Raw genomic sequence first — 25412 nt, 5'->3', positions numbered from 1 at the left:
GGAAACTCTTGGGAGGCTTCCCTGAAAAAACTGATTCCTATTCTGATGAGTGATAAAAATGAAGCCAACACAGGCTGCCTCTTCCTCCACAGAAAATACTCCAGGAAGGAAATTCCACGCTAGAGCCTAGACGCCCCCCAGTGGCCACCTGTGGAATACCAGGTACTGCTGGTTCCCGGACTGCCACTGGCCAGCAGAGGCTGGAGCAAGTTCCAATCAAATTAGTAAATGTTTCACCTTTTCAAGGTCAGGAGGGTAGAGAAGAAAACTAAAGGAAAATGGACTCTTCTGATGAAAGTAAAATCAGAACAAAAGTCAGTAAGTAAAAAAAACTGTAAAAATATATACACCAAACACTCGCAGTGGCAGAGGCAGTAAATAAACATAAACAAGGTTGAGTCCTGGGATTTGCATCTGCTAAGACCCGCTGCGGTCACAGAAGGCATTGGGAGAGGGAGGCCAGGGAGCGGCCACCGCAGCCTCTGCGGTTCCTTACCCTCTCTGATGCCCATTCTCTGTTTCCAGGGGACATCCCGACACAGCTGTTCCAACACCCCGTCTGCTTCCTTTGAGTCGACAAAGCCAGGATATAAATGCACCCTTGATGCAGAAAGAAACACTGACTAAGCAACACAGAAAAGATGGGTTACACCGGTGATGGCGAACCTATGGCACGCGTGCCGCAGTGCACTGTTTATATCACTGAAAGCTCTGAAGGGTTTGCCATGGCTAGTTAGACTCCAACCCCAGCAGAGTATGTTCACTGGATCCTCCTCTAACGGGAAGACAAAATTATCTTTCCACTTCCCCCAGCAACAGAACTCAGTGTCATGCTTCTGGTCTGCAAGCCAAAGATGACATCTAGCTCATAAGGTACTTGAAGAACAAGCAGAATAAAAAAAAGTCTTAACAAGTGGTAGCTTTTGGATACTATGGCATTTCTAGAGACAGACAGACAATTATGACTATAACAAGACAGACATATCCAAATGAGGGTTCTTTCCCTCACTGAACACGTTGCTTAATTCAACAATGCCAGTTTAGCTCATCATTCTGGACATCTTGCTGAAGATGTACCCCAGGGACCCCCAGACAGAAACCCCAGGACAGTCTGTTGAGTAGTGGTGGTGGCAGCGAATCTCCATTGTGAGTACACGTTTGATTTTCGCAAAGAGCCAAACCTCCCAACACCATCCCTGATAAACAACGAGTTATCATCAAAATAGTGCAATTGCACTTGTGTGGCTGCCAAGCTTGCTTTAAAGAGAGGTTCTAAAAGGGTTACAGCAATGGCAGCACCCATGGCGGGCTGAGGCAAGGGGGTCACAAGTTCGAGCCCAGCCTGGGCAAGTTAGTGACTCCGTGAGACCTGTCCCAAAATGAAACACCACCTCCAAAGTGTGTGGGGGAGTTGGTGAATCTCAGAGCAAAGGTGCCCACTGAATCCCCCCAAAAAGACTTTATGGAAGCCTTGTTTTATGCAACTGATTTGATGTATAAGTTCTAATATATTTCTCTTCAGTGTCTCCTTACTTTATAGTAACAGATTATTATACTCATGCATTAAGGTGAGGTTTTTAAAATAATGACTAAAAAAAATTAATGGCTAATGCCTAATATGTGCTTTAACTTTATTCCACTCTGCTCTTATGTAGTGCTATAGTTCCATATAATTAATATGTCATTCTTAAAATACAAAATAATTATGTAACGCAGCACTCAGAGAAGCCAACGTTAAAGCCACCTGCAATATTAAGTTACCACGTTAACGAGGACAAAGGACTCAATCTCTAACCCTCACTCCTCACTCGAGAAACTAGGGTGGCAGTACTTACTTACTATGTCTGATAGAGACGCTGTGAAACCTATTCGATGCTAGAAAGACAGGAGCAGATCCTTATTCCGTAAGTACTTGAAGGGAAGAAGTTTCCTATTTCAAGTAAGAGAGCAGCCTCGCTTGGTGACAGGCGGTCACCTTCTGCTGAGGAGTCACTCACCTGGAGACGCCCGTGGGTGCCAGGCTGATTTCATACACACCCTCGCTGCTGAAGAAACAGAGCAGACAGATTGTCAGGATGAGGCAAAACGACACCGTCCAGGCCGCGGAGAGCTCACCCTGGATTCCCACACCCTGGCTCACTAAGGTCACTTAATGTGTAAGAGCCGGTGAGGGAGAGGCACCACCGCTGCCACCTAGTGCTGCAGGTCACGTGATGGGGTGTGTCACTAGGGGGTCGCTGGGAACAGAGCCCCGGGGGGGTCAGGGCATGGAGAGGAAATGGGATACGGTAAGCCCTGGTTTACCCCTTTATACCCTGCCTGTACTTTAGGCCGATGTGAGCCGGGAACCCATGGCACAGCAGGTATACATGGAGACGACAGGGCGCCTCCTCTCTGGTAGTGTGGAGTGGAGGATGCTGCAGGGCAGCAAGCCCAGCTGGGCTCCAGGCTTCCGCTGCTTTCAGAGACTTGAGGCTGGCGAGCACCCCCTGAGTCAGACCTTTTCATGGCTCCACACAGCTGCGGTCAAGGTCCTGGCGACCTAGCTCCCCCTCCTGATGGCGGCGCCCACAGACCCATCCTGCTGCCTAAAAATCAAGCGCTTGGGATCTTCGCCCTACAACCCCACCCGCTGGAGCGCTCCCACACTCGGCATCCCCACCCAGCCCAGTGCCAGCTCTAATCCTTGCTGATCTTTGAACCATGCAAGTAAGATACCAAACTCATCCTGTGCGGCTAGGAGTACAGGTCTGCTACGTTTATGGTATACGAAACTTTGTCCACACGTGTGTGTCATCTACTAGACTGCAGGCCCCTAGGGGCAAGAGATGGGTCTGTCTCCCAGTGCCTACACACAGCAGGTGGAAAAGTAAATCTTATTGTTTCATCAGTGTGAAAAAGCATGAGCAGTGCATGAGGTCCATGATGAGAGAATCAACACAGAGCAGACACGGACATCCATCCAGACAACTGTGTCTGACTGACCCTTTTCCACTGGGCTCTTAGGCAGACGCGTGAGGCCCTTTAGGCCAAATGCACATGCACAAGTTATCATACACACTGTATGTATCAATTTCTATATGATTCTCTGTACAGTTCCCAGAGAATGAATACAATATTTTAATACAGTACATTTAATATAGTATATTTCAGCTCACAGTTACAAAAGTTTTAGAAAATAGCTCACTATGGAACACATTTCTGTGTACTAAAAAATCTAACACAGTTAAGTTTAGATAATCAGAATTAACAAATTTTAGGGTAAAAAGCAATGGATTTTTTCATTTTTTCAATTTAGAAACTCCAAATTGCCCTTTCTTTCCCACTCTGAATAATTTCCCACTCTGTAAGGGGTTTTATAGTTTTGTCTTTTCTCTTTATTACTAATGCAGGCATTGCCACAGTGGTATTTTTTAAATAATTAAAGATTACTACAACTAGCCTGGACTTGAAGTGATCATAAAATTTAGATCCTTACTTTAAAGACAAGAATCATGGAATTCACAGAAACAGAAAGAACTTTCCAAAGGACTAGCCATATAGCTAACTAGTGGCAAAGCCAAAACTACACCTCCTTTGGAAAATATACTTGTGTTAGTTTCAAATTCTTCTAATCTATAAGCCAACCTCCAAAAAAGTCAAACAGTATAACAGATTGCTCATGGGAAAAACTATACATCTGTTTTTCTTTTCTTTTTCCTTTTGAGACGGGGTCTCACTGTGCAGTTCAGGTGCCCTTGGGCTCACTTTGTAGCCCAGGCTGGCCTTGAACTTAGAATGATTCTCCTGCCTCCCAAGTGCTGGGATTACAGGAGTGCGCCACCGTGCCCAGCCTCACATCTAACTTCCTAAAAATAAAAGGACAGTTGTTAAAGATAATTTATCGATGTCAGATAGAAACTGAAGAGTGGGAGAGTTTTTTTAGGAGTAGGAAATTTTAAAGTAATAAAATATCTCTCACAAATTTTGGATAAGAACATTTTAGCTACAGATCAATGTAAGAGGATTATTTAGCATCATTTAAATTGCTCTGGAGCAGTCATATCATTTGAAGAAATCAGCTGTATGGTTATCTAGGTTGCCGGCAGCTGTAGTAAACACTGCTGGTGAGAAATGTATAAAGGTGTCACAAAGATCCAAGTCCCAATGACTCTGTCTCTAATGAAGGAATGTTTTTGCTTTACTGTCTACAGGAGTCAATGAAGGAGGGCCCGGAAATCTACACCCAAGTCAATTTTTCTTTTTTGATACCAGGAATTGAACTCAGAACCTCGAGCCTGCCAGGCAGGCACTGATGACAAGTTATGTCACTGGCTCCCAAGTCAAAATTTAATACACAGAGATCTTGTTTCGTCTTTCTGTATGATCAGCAAATTCAGAAAACATTCTCAGAAGCTCAAGTTTAAAGCAGAGCTTGGAAAAATCCCAGCTGAAAATGAAGACACTTCTTGGGCCATTCTCTCCTACATGAAGAATTAGGGTAACGGAAAGCTCACAGGCAACAGTTGCAGGAGTTCAGCTTACTTACTCAATCACTCGTGGTTCTGGGACTCGGCGTACTACCTGCAAGGGAACAGGCAGATTTGAATTCGGAATGAGACTCAACCAGCGGGGAGACTAATTCACTGTAAATTCTCTCATTTTGGGTCAACTCTTTTTTAATTCAGTCTTTCACTACCATTCTTTCTGTTCGTCTTAAAACAATAATACCCCACACTTGCAGACAGGAAATTAGAATTAATCAAGTATATTGGCCAGAAGCTCTGGAAAAGGATTCTTTACATAAAGAAGATTTTTTTAAAAAAAAACTGAAGACATAAGACTTGTGAGAATTATTTATGTAGTCATTATTATAGCAAAATGCCTGACTGTTTCCACTCTTTGCTTTCCATATTGTTAAAAAGTACAGACTGGGGACATAGCCCAGCAATAGAGTGCATACGGCCTTGATTCATCCCCAGCACTACCCCAAAAAGTACACATTTTGTTTTTTATATTTTCTCCGCTATGGAAAAAAGAGTTTAAAAATCAGGCATGTTGCTGGCGCTGAAATTTCAATTCAATTACAAAGACATTTGCTATAACAGCACTAAAGACAGCATGGTTTTGGAACTGTAAGAACTCTGATTGCACGTGGAGGCCCTAGTTATGGTGTAACCTTGTCTCTACTCATGGTAAAGTTTCCCTGCTGCCCGAGACTAATGTATGACCAACAGCTTGGGGCATAATGTGAAGAATCTTCAAACATAACGAGGAAACTGAAATATTTCATACTTCTCTATAATCTTTTTGCTCTGCTATTCATTAGTAACTTTACTGAGGCACTATTTGTGTACCTGCTACACAGAGACAGCTTTTACAAGCCAATCTTTGTTACTGTTGAAGAAAAAGCAAGAATTTACCTGCTGGGGTTCTTTGAACACAAACTCTCTGTCAGAAGGATGATGCTCCTTGTTCCTCCAGGTCTGACCAGGTGTCTGGTGGAGACAGCTCCCAGCAGCGGCAGCTAAAAGCAAGAACAGCCGCAAGATAGGGACAAGTATGCTCTCAGTATGTTTTACAGAGCAAGGGCCAGTGAAACCCTCAGAGATGACCTCTATCGCATCTAATATTAATCAGGGAAGTCAAGAGAGGATTTCAGCACACTGAAAGCTTTGAGGGCACTGACTCAATATATGGAACATGAAAGACCCACCCTTTAAGCTCATCATCAAACAAGTCAGACGCATTTTAAACAATTCCCTAATAGCAACTGGAATAAGAGTTCACTGTAAACCAAAGGATATAAATAAGCGAACAGAAGGGTTGCCCACATCCATGAACACACAGAATCCCCACAAGCTCTTGCCTGGCTGAGCAGAAGGCTGTTTCTTTGCAGGGGCTGCCCAGGCTCCCTGCACTCGCACCTGCCGTCTTTTGTCTGCCATGTTGACCAGAAAAACTGCTGCCCTGAGCTCCCAGGAGATCTCATTCCTGATTCAAATCACACAATGGTATCTGTGCAAGAAGGGGAAAAAACACTTTTAGTGAGGATCTTGAGCCTGGCCTGTTAAGGGGTAATCACAGTCCTTTTGGGCTGAAGAGAAGGGTCAATAGCAATCAGTGCTTCTATACGAAATCAATTTCTGTCATCACATTTCAATCAAGGAGCCTAATTCACTTGGGACTCCCCGTTTATCTTCTGTGAGCTTAACACGGCACTTTTACTTGGTTCACAGAAAAGTGTATGCTTCTAACAGCAGAATCTACATTAACTACATTAATTCTTATTAGTCTCCAAGAGGAGGAAACAAGGAAGCTGTAATACTCATATCATCTCCCAGACACTAAGAAAGAGACTAAAATTCAGTTGTCAAGTGAATTTCCACATTCCATTATCACTGGCTACATCAAACCTTCCTGGAAGCTGTTAAAAGTACCCAAGAATCTGGAGGACTTCATGCCGTATGAAGTTAAGACAGGCACAGAAAGACAAAGACAGCATGATCTCATTTATGTACAGAATCTAAAAAAGTCAAACTCCTAGAAGTAAAGAATAGAATGATTACTAGTGGCCAGGGAAAAGGGGTGGAAGGAAAAAGGAAGGTATCAATGGAAGAGTACAACATTTCAATTAGACAAGGGAAGTAAGTGTTGGTAATCGACTGCACAAAATGATGACTATAGGGGCTGGGGATTTAGCTCAGCGGCACAAGCACCTGCCTTGCAAGCAGGCCGTCGTGAGTTCGATCCCTGGTACTGATAAAAACGAAAAAGACAAAAAAAAAAAAAAATGACTATACTATCAATGCACTGTATATTTCAAAATTGCTAAGAGTAGACTTCAAATGTTGGGCCGGGGATATAGCTTAGTGGTACAGCACTTGCCTGGCAAACATGAAGTCCTCAGTTTGATTCGTGGTACCAAAAAATCAATCAATCAATCAGTGTTTTTCAACACAAATTAAGTAAAATCGATGATAGGTTTATTAGTTTGACTTAACTGATCTATAACATAAACATATATCAAGACATCACACTATACCCTATAAATATACACAATTGTTACTTGACAAAGTAAAATCAGAAAAATTTAAAGTTTAATGAATGAAAATTTTAAATTTAAATTAGAAAGTGTTTGTTTTAATGATAGGAAAGGTAAAATATGTATGAGGATCACATGTCACTCAGAAAATCAATTTGTATCAATTCATATTCAAATTTTACTAAATTTCAGTCTTTGGCTAATTGGAAATTCTATCCTATAATGCCAGTAATACTGTTGGTAATTTTGCCAAGAATATTTAGCCCATGCTAAATACAGAAGCCTCCTCAGCCACACAATGAAAAGAAGTCAGGCCCCATAACCTGAATTTATGATCCACTTCTTCATGGGTCTAGGAAAGCTTCACATCTCAAGTTCTTAAAGACACAAGCTTACTTTATACCATGTTTATTGATTCCCAGGCCCCTTTCCCCTGGACCTCTGATTCAAGAGAGCTAAACTGGGTCCAAGAATCTATATGTTGGGGCTGGGGATTTAGCTCAGCGGCATAAGCGCCTGCCTTGCAAGCAGGCAGTCCTGAGTTCGATTCCCGGTACAGATAAAAAGGAAAAAGACCCAAAAAAAAAGATACTAAAAAAAAAAAGAATCTATATGTTTAACATGTTTCCCTAGTCCTAGCAAAAACAAAATCACATGCTTAGCATAGGTAGGGAGATGACTGAGGCTACGATCCGCCCAAATGAGTTAATGACACGATCAAAAATAACTCTTCAGTTCCACAAGATGCATGAAGACCCCATTTTGACATGTGACCTGGGGCCTTAAAAGCTTAACCTGACAGCTTGCTATTGGCCCCCCAGGGGACTATGCCACACTCATTTTCTTGCTTTGTTCTCATGGGACCAACACATTAGTTGTCAGAAGCAGCTGTTGAAAACACAGATTTCAGGGCCAAATCCCAGTCTTAGGACAAAATGGACCAAATACGGAAGAAATGGCACCAAGGAGGTTTAGGAGGAAGTTTATTACACCAGTGGGCCAGATGGAGATCTCTACCAAAGAATCAGAGCCTGACCTGGTGGCATTTTGGTGCTTTTACAGGGAGGGCAAGTAGGAGGTGCAAAAGCCAGACTTAGCACATCATGTCTGGAGAAGTGGGCAACATCAAGGGTTTACAAGGGAGTTTAAACATCTCAATCTATAAATTGCAAGGCCATTGGTTAAACAAAACTGGGTTACACAAAGAAAGGAATGTTCTGTCATTAGGTTGTCCAGACACGACATGTCCACCTGGTCTTGGTGCGCATCCTAGGCAGGGTTTTATTTATAATGCTAATTTTCCTTTCAAATCAATCTGCGAAGCCTCAAGTTTCATTAATTTGTGGGGCCTAAGAATCTCTTAGCCAACGCCATCCTCCACCCCAGGATTCTTCATGCAAAAAGCCTGAGGACCCTATTTCAGTGCAAAGATCAGGAACTCTGGATCTGTCACTGCCCAGCTGCACAACCCTGTGGTAGATGACTTCACCTGAGTCCCCGCTTCTTCCTCAATAAACAGACACCAATACTTCCCTCATAGATAAGGCGCAGAGTAAGCGAGCCTCGCCGGTGAAAGAAACTGGTCCTTGGTAGAGGCTCGCATCTTTCATTCAAACCTTTTTCCTCCGGGAGACCCGAGATGAGAGTCCAAAGGGACAGACCTTAGCGCCGTCCTCATATCCCCACCCTCGGGTACCCAGAGGTAAAATTAAGAGAGGGCACACCTGCTGACGGAGCGGAGAGGCAGGTTTGAATCCGCTCGCCCTTGAATCTGCCCCTCCGCTCCTGACCCTTTTCCACGGCCTGTGGTCCGGGGAACGCAAAAAAGTGAGGACGGGCTCCACCAACAGCCAATCGCAGGCCTTGGGGATATGCACTTCCTCTGACGTCACACATACCCCCTCTACTTCCGGTGTTCGGCCAGGGATCCGGGCAGCTGCGCGTTCCCGGCATCTCAGGGGCCGATTTGCTGGGAGAACAGTTAGACCTGACTCACTGATTGCCTGTGAAGTGGGGTAGGTGGAGTTGGAGATGAGTCCGCTAGGAGGAGAATGAAACTGCCTGAAACTGGAGACAACCAAGCCCCAGCATCTTTGGTCTATTGCGGGAAAGAACGATCTCGTCCCAGTAAAGCTGGTGGAAGGGTGAAGGAGTTTGGAGGTCTAGGTTATGGTGTTTAAGCAAAAAAATTTGCATTTAAGTCTGGAAACCAAGGAGAGCCCAGGATGCGCCTCCTTTGTGTTCCAATTGCAGTATGGGCAATACCTCGATCACAGCATTTACCACGGGCCTTGGATCACACCTTACTCGTCTCTACTTCCCTGTGCTGAACCAATTTTGCTTGAGTAAACAGATTCAAATTTCAGATGCTACTTTCTCCTAAGTGTATACTCTAGGGCAAGTACTCCACTTCTTTTTAGAATGCAAGTTTCCAAACAGACGGGACTCTCCCAGCCCCCAACCTGCTTGCCAGCAGAGGCACCACTGTCTGCAGGGAACTCAACTGTGTGGTCGTGGATGAGCACAGGAAAGGAGATAAGATAGGACGAGGAATTTCGCAGGTTCAGGGAACACCCAAAAATTTATATGGAACACTTTAAAAGACTGCCTACTGGGATGCAAGATTGCCAGAAAACTTTAATCACAGATGTTCACTGGGCTCTTCCTGCCTAATGTCCTCCGCCTTCTCTCCATCTCCACAGAAGGACGCACTTGTCTTTGTTCAGGGCAGACGGACTGATCCCGCTCTCTACCCGAATCCAGGCATGGTAAAGTCCATGCCTAGTTGCCTTTACAGGAGCCTGGTGATCTCTGCTGGTTCCCCTCTTCCCTCCGCATTTTACATATGTTACAGGGATTAGGGCTTTTGGGTAGGATTTTAAAAGGTGTACTGTATTTTAGAATTTTAACTAGATGTGGCCTATAGTAAATAAATCCCTGCCAGACCCTGTCCAAAAGAAACCAAACAAAGCAAAAACCCCCAAATAATCACAAGTCCCTGATCAGAACAGAAATTCAATGAACCCAGAGTTTCCTCATTCCATCTGAGGTCCTAAGAAATATTTTGAAAGTATTCTTGATAAAGCTTGGACCTTATTGTTTAAAAATAGTAACTCTACCACTGACTTAGTACTTTGTTCAAGTTGTCTTCTGAGAGGTACAAAAACATGGTCACTGTGGAAACCTTTAAAATATGTCATACTGGATGTTGCTTGCCTGCGGGTAGCTCAGCATAACTCATCAATGTTCCATATTGTTGTCACTGTCAAGTGTAATTTTCACAGCATCCATTATTCTTTATTACAATTTGTGACATTGAAAGGAAAAAATGATTTATCCTAGAACTGAAAGGAGAGCAAGTTGTGAGTGTAATTTTTACTTTTTTTCCCATCAACTTGTAATTTGTCAATGTCTCCTGGCTCAGGAACCTTGACTATATCTCCCAAAGGATGTGATTTCTTTCCTTTCAATGATTATAGTTTTGGAACAAGAACAAGGAAGTCTGGATTGAGGAGTCCCTGAAAGCAGTGATTAACACCTGTCAGACCTCCAAGTACATTTCTTTAAAAGAAAAAAAAAAAAATCCATGGCCTGTTTGCTACTGAAATCGCTGGGGGGAAAAAAAGAATCACTTGCATGTTTAGCAGAACCCAAGGCAACTCTGATGTGTAGAAATGCTGGAAATCTTGAGGGCAACAATAGGGTGAGAAATCAATCCAGTTCATGTGGCATTCAATGATTTTCCAGAACACAGGACTGTACGTGCCAAAACCAGGACAGTCCATAGAAAACTGAGATGGTTGGTTATCCTACACGCATGCTAGTGTGTAGTATTCGGATGGTCTTATTCCTGGTCTTGGCATCCTTATTTGGATCTTGGTTTACTCATCTGCAGCATCTGTGAGGAGCAGGTGGTAGAGACCTTGGAACAGGGAATGAAGGTGAGGTTTGCTCCCAGTTAACCCTCTGATTCTCAACTCCAAACTCTCCCTTCATTGCCTGGCTCAGAGTACTGAAATAACTTTCCATTGCCATTTGGGCTAGTGGACTACTCTTGATCAGAAGAGGATTTTGGAGGGGCATTAGAGGAGGATGGGGCTCTTGCTCCTAATTCCATTGTGTTTCTTTCAGCTGAGTTCTCGAGCACACAGTGGCTAGCAGTGTTTGACCCCTCCCTGGGAGCTCATTTCCAGTGCCCACTCAGTTTGTGGCCTTGCTGATTTTCTCACGTGGAAGTTAATTAATTGGGAAGCAAGAAGATTCAGCTTTTGAAACAGGGATTTTTCTTGGACATGGACAGTCTTAGATACCCAAGTCACACTGGGCCTTGCTTAGCAATGGAAGAAGCTTGCCTTCCTGTGTCTGAGGACACCAGTAATGCTTTGCTTGAAACCTTCACCTGTGGCGGGTAATGTGAAAAGAGTGGCTCGTTGTCCACAAGACCCACCATAATTCATTGCCTCTCTTTCTGTCCCATTGCCACTAAACACAGAACTACGTCCAAATGTCTGTACTTTAGGACAACACCTCCTTAAAGGCAATGAGAAAAACTTTAGACAAGGAGGGTTACATCCCTGAGGAGCTTTCTGTGTTTGGTTTTTTATAGGTGAGGTATGACCATGTGGGATGCCGCCATTGAGTTGGACTCCCTTATTTTGGATAATGAGGCCAAATGTCTGTTCTTAATTAGCAAAAGCAAGCACCTCAACCCTCCTAGAGCAACAGGAACAAAATAATCAGAATATTTTGACCTGTAATGATTTTTAGATGGTTTTTAAGAAATGAAGTAGATGGGCAGCCTACTAGGGAATTGTTTGGTCCCTGTAACAGGAGGAAAAGCCCTCTAGGTCTACTAGCAAAAGATCTAACCTAACTACAGATCTGGTATGATCTGTCACTGAGTTTCCAGACCTCAGTCATGCCAGAGGCCCAAACCTCTTGATTAAAGACAGTTCCTGATTTGCTTGAGAAAGGACCTTGCTCTGCTGACACAAGAATATAGTGTCCATTTCCCTCCAAGCCTTTACTGAAGTAAATACAGCTGTTTAATAGAATGGTTGCATATTGGATAAATAAACACCCAGTCCTTTTAGGAGTTCCTAGACACTGGCTCCCTGAAACTAATTCCTGGAACCTAAAACACCAGTGTGTTCCATTAGTAAGAGAGGGGCTATGGTGTTCAGGTGAGAGATGGACTTTCAGTGTAAGTTTTTTTTTGTTTTTTTTTTTTTTTTTTTTTCTCTTTTTCCTTTTTATCGGTACCAGGGATCAAACTCATGACTGCCTGCTTGCAAGCCAGACGCTTATGCCGCTGAGCTAAATCCCCAGCCTCTTTCAGCTTAAGTTTGACTCTGTTTTCCCAGTTGGTCCATAGATGCCCTCCGCAGTTGTTTCTCCAGTTCCTGATGATATAATTGGGTTATACATATTTAGCAACTAACAGAACGCTACATCTGATAGTGGGTCATTAGTAGAAAAGGCTAAATAGAAACTCTGAAATTTTTCTCTCCCTACTAAAATGATAACACTAACCATGCAACATGCATGGAAAAATTAGAGATAAATGCCACAGGGGCTTGAAAGAATCAGATGATGGTACCTTTCATATTCTGATTTAATTCCCCCACGACCTATACAGAAGTCATCTGGATCTTGGAAAATAATTGAAGTTCATTGTAAATACAATCAAGTGGTAACCACCATGCAGCTGCTGTCCAACTATCTTCATTGAATCAATCAACATTGCTTTTGGTGTTCCGTTTTTGACCTGGCTCATGTCTTTTTCTCCATATCAATTTACAAGAACCACTTTGTCTCTGCATGGCAGGACCAACAGCACACTCGTGTAGTCTTACCGAAGGGTTATCTCAATTCTTCCACCATCTGCCATGCTAACAGTCCGTGGAGCATCCTGAAGAACATACGCTGACTGGCTATGACAAGGAAGTAGGAAATATGTTAGATACCACAAAAATTCAGGGGCCCACAATGTCAGTACAGTTACTGGCGGTTCACTAACGTGGAACGTGTTGAGATATTTCCTCTAAGGTGAAAGAAGGCAAATTTCTGTGCTATGGGGGTGGGAAGGGTGGAGGCTCCATGCTTCTTGGGACTTGTATTGTTGGATGCACTGCATTCTTTGAATGAGAAACCATGATATGGTGATCCCTGCCCCTTAACCGGAATCAAGAGGTGGAACTGAGGATGCCTGCTCCTGGTAATATATTCAGTATTCCACTTGCTCCCTCTCCCAGCACCTCTGAGCACTACTGATTCGCGAGTGTGAGTTCTTAAGATGGACCCTAAGGGGTTCTACCAGGGGTAAACCAGTGGTGAGATATGAGTCGCCACCTGGCCATTTGGGAATAAAAAGGCAGAATAAAGCATTACTTTTTTGGCTAAAATGATTCATCTCAATTACCAAAAGGATACTGTGTTGTTGCTACATAACACTTGGGTCCAAGGGATTTTCTGAGGTACTATATAGTACTTCATGCCTCAAAGAAATGTGAACAGAATGACAGTAAAAACAACATATAAAGTATAACAATCAACAACTTGGATCCTTCAGGAATAAAGATTCGGTTCAGAAATCAGTTACCTGAGTATCTGGCTAAAGGCAGGGGAAATACAGGAAAAAAGCAGCCACAGACAGCTTCGATGGTTTCATGGCCAACGGCAGGAACAGCCCGTATGAGCTTCATGTATTTCCTTCATTGTTTTGTTTTTCTCAGTGTGGCTTTTCAGCACATAATGATTCTTTTACTGTGGAGCTGACGTGTGTACGGAACACACCTTAATTCTTTTTACTTCTCCATCCCTCCCCTCTTCTACTTTCCCTCCATCTCTTGGGTGTTGTCTCATTGCAAAAAAATAAATCTTGGGGCTGGGGATTTAGCTCAGCGACATAAGCGCCTGCCTTGCAAGCAGGCAGTCGTAAGTTCGATCCCTGGTACCGGTAAAAATGAAAAAGACCAAAAAAAAAAAAAAAATCAATCTCTCTATCTCTTATTATCTACCTTTATTTCACTGTTTATTTATACTTTGGGTTTCTTAGATAAGAGATACCATGCAATATTTAAGCTTGCGTGTTTCATTTATATAATTTAAAATTACGGTCTCGGTACATCCATTTTCCTACAAATGACTAAAATTTATCCTTTTTTATAGCAGAGCAGTACTCCATTATGTATAAATATCACATTTTATTTATTCATTCATCTGCTGTGATAGACATGGTGTCACTTCTAAAATTCAGTCGTTATGAGTTGTCCTGCTATAAACAGTTGTGCATGTATTACTGTAATGTGATGTCCTTTAACTATTTTGAGAACAATACTTCAGAGGGGAATAACTAGGTTGAATGGAATTTCTAGTTTTAGATTTTTGAAGCATGTCCACGTTGCTTTTCATAGAGGTTGTACCAGTTTACATTCCCACCAGAAATGCAGAAGGGTTCCTTTCCCCCACAGCCTCACCAGCATTTGTTCCTATTTGATTTCTTGGCGACAGTCATTTTTTTCTGAAGTGAGATGAAATCTAATGGCCAGAGATGTTGAAGAATCCTTCCTGTATTTACTAGTGCTTTGTACTTCCGCTTCTGAGAATTGTCTGTTCATTTCACTTGCCTGGTTTTTGACTGGATTTTTATTTTGGAGGCCCTACTTTTTTGAGTTCTTCGGTTATTCTGTCTTCTGTCCAAAGAGGACCTGGCACAACTTTTGTCACAGTCTGTAAGTCTTCTCTTTATTCTGTTGGTGGTTTCCTTTGTTGTGCAGAAGCCTTTTAATTTGATACAATCTCATTTGTTGATTCTTAAAGTTGCTTGTTGTGCAATTGGGATTCTGTTCAGAAAGCACTTGTCTATGCCTCTATCTTCAAGTTTGACCCATTCTATCTTCCAGCAAACTAAAAGTTTCTGTTTTAATATTTAGATATTTGATTCATTGTTAGTTCAGTATATGGCGAGATTTATGGATCTAGATTCAATCTTCTGTACATGCAGAGCCAAGCTTTCCCAACACCTTTTGCTAGAGGCTGCCTTTCCTTCAGCATGTGTTTTTGGCTCCTTTGTCAAAGATCAGGTGGATGGATGTGCCTGGGGTTTTCTGCATGCCCTATTCTGTTTCACTGCCCTGCATGTATGTTTTGTGTGATTACTATACTGTTTTTATCACTGTGGCTTTGTAATATAACTTGAATTTCAAGATTGTGATGCCTCGTGCTTTGTTCTTGCTGCCCAGGACTGCTTTTGCTCTTCTAGGTCTCTTCTAGTTCCCTGTGAATTCTAGCTCTGTGAAGAATGCTGTTGACATTTTGCTTGGGATTGCATTAAATTTGCATCAAGTTTGAAAGTATAGCCATTTTGAATATATTGGTTCTGCCTGCTGAGCAACAGGAGATATCCTACTTTCTGATATCCTCTTTGATCTCCTTTTTTAAAGAGTCCTATAATTTCCATTATGTCTTTCACTTCCTTTGCTAAGTTAATTCCTAAGTATTTAATTTTTCTTACAGCTATTATTTTCCAAATTTCAAATTTCTCAATTGATTCATTATTGGCTTACAGAATACTATTGATTTCTGTTGTGTTGATTTTGTATCCTGCTGTCTTGCTGAATTTCTTAGTTTTAGGAGTCTTTCAGTGAAATTTTTTGGGTCTTTTATATAGGAGATCATATTGTGTAAGAGAGATGGTTTGACTTCTTCCTTTCTTATATCTGTCTCTTATTTCCTTCTCTTGCCTGATTGTTCTAGCTAAAGTTGAGTAGTGTACAAGAGTGGTGATAGTGGACATCCTTGCCTTCTTCCTGATTTTAGAGAAAACTTTCCCCTCATTTAATATGATGTTGACAGTAGCTTTTTCATAAATGGCTTTTATAAGATTGAGATAATGTTCTTTGATATCTATTTTCTTTAAGGCTTTTAAAACTCATGAAGGTATGTTTAATTTCGCCAAAGACCTTTTCTGTGTCTAACGAGATATCATGTGATTTTTGTCTTTGCTTCTGTTTACGTGATATATTACATTTATTGACTTACATAAGTTGAAACATCCTTGCATCATTGGATGAAGCAGACTTGATCTGACATATGGTATTTTAAATGATTTGTTGCATTCTGTTTGCTCATATCTTGTTGAGAATCTTTACATCTATGTTCATTCAGGAGCTTGTCCTGTACTTTCCTGTTTTAGTGGCTTCTTTGGTTTTGGAATCAGGGCAATGCTAACATCTAGGGATGAGTTTGGAAGTAGTCCTTTTCAATTTCATTAAAGAATCTGCAGAGTATTGGCATTAGACCTTCCCTCAAGTTCTTGTTGAGTTTGCTGGTGAACGCATTAGGTGCTGGGATTTTCTTAGGAGATTGTTAAAAATTACTGCCTCAATTTCATTCCTTGTTATTGGCTTAGTCAAGGTTTTTATATCTTCTTTTGTTCTTCTTCAATGAATGTGCTTGTTTGTATATAACCAATTTCTCTATCTATAATCTATATATCTGTCTATCTATGGGCAGAGGTTATTTTTACAATTCAGTATTCAGTGGGATTATGGTTGAATTTGAGACGTTGTTAATATAGTTGGCAGTGAATAGAGTTTTGGAATTTGAGGGTAATCATAAGAACTTCACCGTTTATATGATAGATATCTAGATCTTGTTAGGTGGAAACTGAACTGTATTCTACAGAAGTTCAAATGTGTATAGAAGGGTGCATACAGCAGTTGAACAGCTAGAAGCTGTGTGAGTTGATAACTATCTGTCTCTCAGCTCCTCACCCGAGCTGATTCCCTATGATACAAGAGCAGTTCTCCCTTGTCATCGGTTCCAACATCAAGCCCATAGTTAAGCCCTCTTTTTCCTGCTTCTGTGTGGTCCTTCCTCTGTACTGGGTTGAATAGTGGCCCTCCCCCACTAATTTTTGTCTACTCAGAAGCTATGAATGTTGTCGAGTGAAGATGCATTTGGGGGCTGGGGATATAACTCAGTGGCACAAGCGCCTGCCTGGCAAGTGTGAGGTTGCTCCCTGGTACCTGGTTCCAAAAAAGAACGCTGTCCTTTTGAGGAGAGAAAGCCAAGTCAACACAGAGGCAGAGCCTGGGGTTCTGTTGCCATAATCCAAGCAACACCGTAGACCTCCAGAACCTGGGAAAAGTGAGGACACATTCTATGCCAGAGTTTCTAGAAGGTGTGGGTCCCTTCTGATACCTGGATTTTGGACTTCTGACCTCCAGAGAATCAACTTCCGTTGTTACAAGCTGTCCCATTTGCAGGAATTTGTTACAGCAGCCAAGGGCGCTAATCCTCTCAGCAGGCTCTGCAGGCCAGCAGTGTCTGGTACCCATCTGGGGACACTGTCCCAACATCCCAGTGAGTTCTGTGCTCAGTCCCTCAGCGAACTTCTCCAGCACCCAGAAAACATGCCCATTTTGCTTCTGGTTGGGTCTTAACCCTGGCCATGGCAGTTGTCCTAAACTTGTTTCTTCTTTAGTGTCCTTCCTCAACCTAGAAGCCTGTCATAGCCACTCCCTGTGCCTACTATGCCTGTGTTCTTAGAGTTCTCCTTTCCCTGTGGCATAAGCCCCTAGAATGGATGATAATTCTTTAATTGCTTTTTAAAAACCTGTCCAAACCGCTACGTAGCTTCTGTTTCCTTTGAGTCTGGACTGCAACAGTGGTGTTGTAGTATTGTGTCTTAGTTGCTTTTTTTCATCCCTGGGACACTCAGAACTTAAGATGAGGTTTATTTCGGCTCACAGTTACAGTCTGTAATTGACTAGTTCTGAGGCAGAAGAGGCGTGGCAGAGGGGCCTGGTGGTGGAAAAGCTGCTCGCTTTATGGTGGCCAGGAAGCTAAGAGGAAAAAGGAGGCATCAGGGAGGGAGCCAGGCTCTTCCAGGTCATACCTCGGTGACCTGCCTCTTCTGACTAGGCCCCACCTCCCAGCAGGACACTCAGCTGCTGTTTCCACTGATGAGGACAGCACTCTCATGATCCAACCACTCTCCAAAAGCCCTGGCTGTAGGCCCATGAGAATTTGGGTTGGGGGCATTCCAGATCTGAACCATACCAGACTGAGAGCAATGGCTAGCAAATGGCTGGCCTGGGGTGGCCTCTGTGAGTAACTGATTTGCCTCCGATTTGAGTCCTAATTCTCCCTAGCCCCTGGCTCGTGTTGCAACCTTGCATTTCTCAGTACTGTGACAGCCTTTGTTGCAACCTCAGGGGTTGCTTGCCTCTGCTTTGAGGGTAGCACTCAATTCATGATGGGAAAACCATCTGTATCAGGTTCACCAGGTAAAATGCATACTCCCAGGCCTCACCAGGATCCCAGGGGCAGCTTGCAGCAATCTACATTTAACAACGACTTGTCGGTGCCTGCAGAGCATTCTGTGCCTTTCCTAACTGCCTGCTTTCTGCAGGTGACCACTCTCCACTCACCAATTACCTCATCCTCTGGATGGCAAAACTGACAGATGTGTCAAGGACTGGTAGCTTGTAAAAATGACTCTGAGTGGAAAAAATTAGGATATATTATAGTAACTTTTTGATTTCCTACTAACTTGATCTGAAGCCCTGTATTGCTCCCACCATCTTGTTTTGACTGATTTTACTGTTCTGTTCTGTTTGATAGTATCAAGTTTAAGGGTATAGGCAACTACACTGAAGGCAATAAGATTCACTATGATGCCCATTCTGGTTTGACTATTATCTTCTTTTGAAGTCCTGTAATGTCTCCAATGTTTAGGTTTTATTGGTCTTGTTCTGTACTGTTATGTTCAATTTTATTATACCTAATGATATAGGCAATTCTTTTTAAGTTAGCAAGAGGCATTACGGTAACCATTGTTGATAACCTTGTACTCTGTTTTTATATTATGTGCTATCTCCATCCTTCGTTTTGACTGACTGCTTTGTTTTGTCATATTTGGTTTTATTCTCTTCCAAAGAAAAGCAGTAAGAACTATGGGAGTAATAAAACCCAAAATGTGTAAATGTTGTTGTAAAAAAGAGATGGAAAAAAAGTGCTCTAAAGAATACAACTGCAAGTGTGTCTAGGTGTGTTAAGATAGATGACCATTACTGAGTTTTTGGTGGATCATTGAACACAACTGTTTGCAGTCTCACTGTTTGAATGTCTACTTTGTATGCTTTAATCCTGTAACTTGAACAACTATTTCTAAGATGACAATATGTAATCTATTAACTAGTGATTTCTTGCTTTTTTTTTTTGAAATTCTGTATTACTTGTACCCTTAGAATGTTTATCTTTTTCCCTTTAAATAATTAAAAAAAATGATTCTGAGTAAGCCCCATACTGCAGCCTATTTTTTGGTTGCCAATTTTCACACCAGAGTCTTGCCAGAATCCCGTCTCCTTCATATGTAGCTTGTGAGGCACCTGCTGCTGTATTCCTGAGACAATCCAACCCAAGGAAAATAATGGCACATCATGCTAATGAAGACACTGATAGAGAAATTCCCAGCCTGTGCCTCACCACCAACGACTTCACAGCTCCCAGCTTGAGGGAAGATGAGAAGGGAACCTGCCAACTCTGTAGCACGTGTGCTACAAGGCTTTTATGTCTCTGCCAACTTTAAACATCCTGGTGGAGGCTGCGTCTCTGGACTGCAGGCAGGAATTCCTCTTGGTCAATGCCTGGCAGGATTGTAGATGCTGCAGGAGATAAAATCTCCCCGCAACAAGGTACAGGGTGACTGTGAGGAACAATTACAGGACAGTATCTTTGCATATGACATCATGTTGAGCAGACAAAAATCCAGGGTGCAGGAGAGAATCTGAGAGGTTCCAGTGGTCATTGAAGGCTTTATAGAGAAGGTTTTAAAGTACTACATAGCATTTAGATGGCTCAGGGATACTCGGTCAGTTATTCTAAAACAGTAGGTACCATTTACACATTCTTATATCTAAATAATAGTAACTAGCTTTTTTGTGCTATTGATTTGAGTTCCTAATGTATTTTGTTTTTATCTTTAGCTCTTTGAGATGGATTGCTGAGGCTGGCCTAGAATTTGAGATCCTCCTGCCTCAGCACCCCCAAGCAGCTGGGATTCCAAGCATGCACCCTGCCATAGTTAACATTTTTGAGAGCTTCTCGTGGGTCAAGTGCTGCACATCTGATTTTCTGAACAAACTGACATCACATTATTACTATAAGGGGGTAATCAATCCCATTTTACAGAGGAAGACTTAACTACAATGCCACACATGTCCCTGTCACTTGTCTGCAAATACCTGGCACAGGGCTAGTCCCAGTGTAGCATATGGAGGCACTTTTTGGGACTTCACAGCTGGTATCTTTCAGTAACTTTCAAAGGGAAGAGCTGGTAACTGTGTATTGACCTTGCATTCTGTATCTCTTTGTTTTCTTTTTTGTATTGCTGGGGATTTAACTCAGAGCCTCATCTCTGTTAGGCATATACCACTGAGTTACATTGCCTGGCTCATAAATCATTCTTGATTGCTTTATCTAAATGGCTTAGCAGATTCCTCTTCAAAACCGGAACTGAATGTCAAGTGCAGGTATGAACTGTGATGTCTAATAAGCTTTGGTTTACATCTTGACCCCATTACTCCTTTTTTTGTCTTTTTGAGACAGAGTCTCACTAGGTAGCCCAGGCTGGTCTTGAACTTGGAACAATCCTGCTTCAGACTCCCAAGGGCTGGGATTACAGGAGTGCACCACCACATGCAGCTCGATCTCCTTCTGTGGTAGTTGACATCAGGTAAGTTACTTAAACCTTCTGAATCTTAGTTCTCGTCATCTGTTAAGACTGTGTGCGAAGATTCATGCACACATTCACTGGTTCATTCATTAACTCAACAAATACTGGAACTGACTGTAGCCAGCACAGTGATACATGCTAGAGGAAAAAGCAGCAATCAAGAGACTTGGATCCTGCTCTCAGGGGTTTTATTGTACCATAAGAGGTGAATATAAAACAAAATACTACAGTTACCACATTTGCTGAGACCCTATCATCGCAGACCTAACCTAGTGGGGTAAGGCCTGCTGAGTCCTAGGGCTGAGATTTCTGCTGATGTGAGCCAGGTTTAACCAGCAGCAGAAGCTGGTGGGTGCAGCATATTGTCACACCCCGGAACAAGTCCACAGGCATGTTCTAATAGTGGTGGGAGAGAGCGAGGGAGGGAGGAAAGCAAAGAGGCGGACAGGGGAAGAGGGTGTTCATGCAAACACACAGGAACTCCTAAGGCCTAGGCACAGAAGTGGTGCAAAAATTACTTCCCGTTCATGTATTGGCATTGTTGATAAAACAGCCCAGGTTCAAGGAGTGGGGAGAGACTCCACTTCTTGCAAGTTATTGCAAGGTCACACTGCAAAGTATTTGTGAATTCTTCAGGCGAGTCTGCCATCCACGTAGCGCAGTAAGAGAGAAACTGAAAGAAGCTTCCTGTGGGAATAGATGGAGTCAAAGAGTTGTGAGATGAAGAGGAAGGAGCCAGATCACACGGGTCTGGAGAGGCCTAATAAATGTGAGCTGCAAATCTGCATAAGGCATGAAGCCTATGACAAACATGAAACCCTCGTTCCCATCCCTCACCTTTCAGCTCACGGAACACTGTTACTTTGAAACTGTTGTCAAGTACATTTGTTTTAGGTATATATTCAAGGCATGGTTCTATTCTCTTCCAAGTGGTTAGGATGCCTATCAGCAAATAATCAATAAAAGCTTATTACTGAATAAATAATGAAGTACATCAAATGATTAAATTAATGACTGGTCCCTGGGATAAATTATTCACTTTCTAGATGCAAAGAAGAAATTAAACTAAATTGATGTGACTAGATTGTTTTTAGCTCTGAGAGAACCAAAAGCGGCCTGACTGTTGAACAATGCACTCATCTGAGGTTTTATTTCTTTTTTTATGGCTGTGTAGTGCTTGGTAATCATGACCATTTGTCCAACATCAAATGCAGTCAACTACTGGACCACGGTGGGTGCACAAGTCAGAAATATGTCTTCCTAGACATGAATGATACTCTGGATAAGCTGGGTGCTTTAAAACGTCACCTTGTACCTCTCAGGTTTCCAGTGCTATCAGCTGGGCAGAAATTGCATTTATACGATATGATTCTGGAAGGATTTTTAATGGTGTGGCATCCTTGTCCTTCTAGGGACAGCACAGTGGCTTTGTGGTAGTGAACTCATCAGCACACTTGAGACAGTAAAAGCTGACCCGATGTACCAAGGCAGACAGAACCCACTCCTAAGATGGGACAGGCTGGAGATCCTGAGGGTGGTCTGCTACAAAACACCCACAGAGGCAAGGTGACATGCCCTGCTCAGCACATGAAAAGCCTGTGCCAAAGATGTTTCCCAAGTCCAACAGTAAGGTGGGAGCCTGAGTCCAGAGGTGAATAGGCTGGGACATACAGTACACTGCCCCTGGGGGCCTACTTGCTTGGGTATCCCTGGAGGCGGCTGGATGGATTGGGACAGGATAGGGACAAAGGCCATGTCAGGGAGCTGCAGTAGCAGCTGTGTAAAGCTGGGACCCAAAAGGGCCATATACTCAGGGACAGGATGAACCAGGGTAAAATAAAGACATGAAAAGATAAAGCCTGTGGAGGCAAATAGCAAGAAAAAACCTCTCTTGACCTTAATTCAGGGTGCAAAGGGAAAGCTTCTCTTGAGAATTTGTTAGCCACTAACCTAACAAGATACAGATTTAGGGGGCTGACTAAAATTTGCATAATCCTCATGCCCTACCTCCAAAAGTGTGTTTGGAGGGCATCACCACCAATGAAATCACAGTAACTGTACAGATTGGGACTTTTAATTTAAAGCAGATCAAAACTGGTACTGACCCATGTGTCATGCAGACATAAATCCTCCCATGAACATTTTACTTAATGAAGTCTCAACTCATTTGCAGTGTAGTCTGATTTACAATGGTTCAATGTACAATTTTAAGAAATGTACGTTGGTGCCAAAATAACACTTACTGAGTAAAAACTGTAGTTTCAAATTTGGCTTTTGCTTTTTTCCAGGATCAGCAATGTAGTCTAACACTTTCTTACGATGTAGGACAGTGGTAGCCAGTCATGGCTCTCACTATGGGATCATCCCTGGTCTACTGTGTTACTATTTTCAGGAGGTCAAGTATTTTAAACATATTTTGAACTTAGGATATTTTTCAATTGGTGCAGAATATATCAGGACATAACATCCTTGGAAGTTGAGGACTGTCTGTAATTCTGATGAAAAAGCATGGAAGACACAGGGAAATAAAGCACCCTTAGCGTGTCAGTAGAAACAACGGAAACACACCTTCGAAAATTAATGGATGATTAGATGTAGCACATAAGTATGTTTGATACATTTAAATAACTAAAGGAGTGAATTAAAAACATAAGTTCAAAACCACCAAAAATTATTGTATTTTTGAAGAATCAAATGTAGTAAATAAAAGCAGTGGATGTTTTGCTTTTAAGACATAGCATGGATCATAAGGTCTTTAGAAATTAAAATGAGTTGAAAATTTTGTCTACACACACACACACACACACACACACAGACACACACACACCAACCAAACAACCAACCCCCAAAACCTTATGCACAAATGTTTATAACCATGGGGTTCCTAAGGTCTAAAACTAGAATCAGGCAACATGTCCCTCATTAGATGACTGGATAAAATAGTGACAAAATATCAAAAGAACATTATTCAGTGGTACAAAGAATGGGTTACCAAATATTTGGTGATGAAGCTTAAACACATACTATTAAAGTAAAAGTGAAAGAGCCCGTTCAAAAAGGTTATATAGTATCTGATTCGACCTCTATGACATTCTGGAAAAGGCAAAACTGGAGAGACAGTAAAAAGCCCAGTGGTTGTCACAAGATTAAGGTGGACAAAGGGAGGGATCAGTAGGTAGAGGACAGGATTTTCAGGGCAGTGAAATTATTGCACGTTATACTACAGTAGAAAATATCCAACATGCACCTGCTAAAATCCATAAACAGGTGCATCCTAGTGCAACTTATACACTTTATTTTTTTTTAATTTTAAAGAAGATAAAGCCAAACAAAATAAAATGGAATAAAACCAATGAAAACCAACTGTGAAAGTGACACAGTACTTCAAATTGAATAATAGGGAAACAACATTGGCTACCATAATGCCTCTTGTTATCTTCAAAATTGCTGCTCATACCATCAGACATAATGAAATTCAACAAAACAGAACAGAATAAAACCAATCGAAACAGAACATTGAATAAAACAACCAATAAAACAGACCAAAACAAAACAGTGAGAACAATATTGGATTTCAAAAGCAAGACAGAAGGAAATCCGCCGTATTTGCTATACTGCATACTGTCATCCTCTCAAAGAATGTTCAGACTACTTGCCCCAGGCCTGCAAAGTCAATCAAACAATACAAGCACCAAGCTGTCCGTGAATCTCAGTTGCTAACAGTGGGGTGGGGCAGTGTTCTGGTCTCCCAGCCCACACGCTGGCTGGCTCACCTGAAGGGCAAACTGGCTTCTTGTTTCTCCTCCTGGGATCCACATGGCTTGGGCTGGCTCATGGGAAGGGCAAGCTTGTAACCTTTTACTTTAATTAATACTAGTTTATCAGCTAAAATGCATCATACTAATGCAAGGTGCTCATAAAAGGGAAAACTGTGGAAGGGGAAGGAAAGGGAATGTATGGGAACTCTACTTTCTGCACATTTTTCCTGTAAACTTAAAACTGCTCTAAAAATATAGCCTATTCATTTGGAAATACGTCAGTAAGACTTCTGCCATGATGTGTTGTCTTGCCTTAGGTCCAAAGGAAATGGAGCCAAACCAATTTTAGTCCACGGACTGAAATCTCCAAAACTGTAAGCCAAAACAAACCTTTTCCTTTTTTAACTTGATTGTTTGCGAGGTTTTGGTTACAGTTGCAGAAAACTGATTAACACAATTTCTAAACCAGACAGAAGAGGGAGGGCAAAGGAAAGAGAAAAGAGAGGCAGGGGCAGAGAAAGAAAAGCTCAACAGAAGCATGTTCACCTGTAACACCAGTCTCAGCAAAATGAGACCGAAAGTACGGAGCTGACACAGAGTCCCTGTGAATGTTAGTGAGGCGTGGTCTCTGGTCTCCTCTGTTCTCTGTAGAAATGTAAAATTTTCCTGTTCTGGTCTATCTCGTATCCATTTGCTCACACCACACTGAATTCCTACCTAACGAAAAGTAAAATGAATAATTAGCCCAGGACTCAAACTCCTGCATAATGAATGTGTTACCATTCCAAGCATTTTAATGCAAGGCTGGAGTCACAAAAAATCAGTGAACTCTCTAAGGGCAAGAAAACAAACTAAACCAAAAGGGAAAAAATATATTAAAAACTTG

The 25412-nt window shown here is 42.1% G+C and overlaps 2 protein-coding genes across 8 annotated transcripts in view; both read right to left on the bottom strand.

The window, feature by feature from the left end:
* Positions 1–8903, bottom strand: part of Alkbh3 (alkB homolog 3, alpha-ketoglutarate dependent dioxygenase) — a 33816-nt gene extending 24913 nt beyond the window's left edge. For 2 of the 6 annotated variants that reach the window (XR_001200198.3, XR_001200199.3), the window contains exons 1-6: positions 8749–8902; positions 5849–5997; positions 5403–5506; positions 4529–4563; positions 1998–2045; positions 497–600 (exon numbers count right to left, since the gene is read on the bottom strand). Coding sequence is in view for 4 of the 6 variants with exons in the window: in XM_013147419.3 (XP_013002873.1) it covers positions 497–600; positions 1998–2045; positions 4529–4563; positions 5403–5506; positions 5849–5927 (370 nt within the window). In the remaining 2 variants the exon portion in view is untranslated. The other 4 variants (XM_023563017.2, XM_013147419.3, XM_003465132.5 and 1 more) reach the window with 4 other exon arrangements.
* Positions 8904–12620: 3717 nt separating this feature from the next.
* The window catches only part of Hsd17b12 (hydroxysteroid 17-beta dehydrogenase 12), a 158689-nt gene continuing 145897 nt past the window's right edge, over positions 12621–25412 (bottom strand). Inside the window, exon 11 of one of the 2 annotated variants that reach the window (XM_063227794.1) lies at positions 12621–12957. In XM_063227794.1, coding sequence (XP_063083864.1) covers positions 12916–12957 — 42 coding nt within the window. In that variant the 3' untranslated portion in view covers positions 12621–12915. Of the gene's footprint in view, positions 12958–20942; positions 21456–25412 lie in introns of those variants that run through there. The other variant, XM_063227795.1, reaches the window with a different exon arrangement.

The sequence above is a fragment of the Cavia porcellus genome, unplaced genomic scaffold, assembly GCF_034190915.1.
Source record: "Cavia porcellus strain 051 isolate PalLab524CR breed Dunkin Hartley unplaced genomic scaffold, mCavPor4.1 scaffold_17, whole genome shotgun sequence".
Lineage (NCBI taxonomy): Eukaryota > Metazoa > Chordata > Mammalia > Rodentia > Caviidae > Cavia > Cavia porcellus.
The sequence above is the reverse complement of the archived record's forward strand: the minus strand, read 5'-3'. Positions and strand labels throughout refer to the sequence as shown.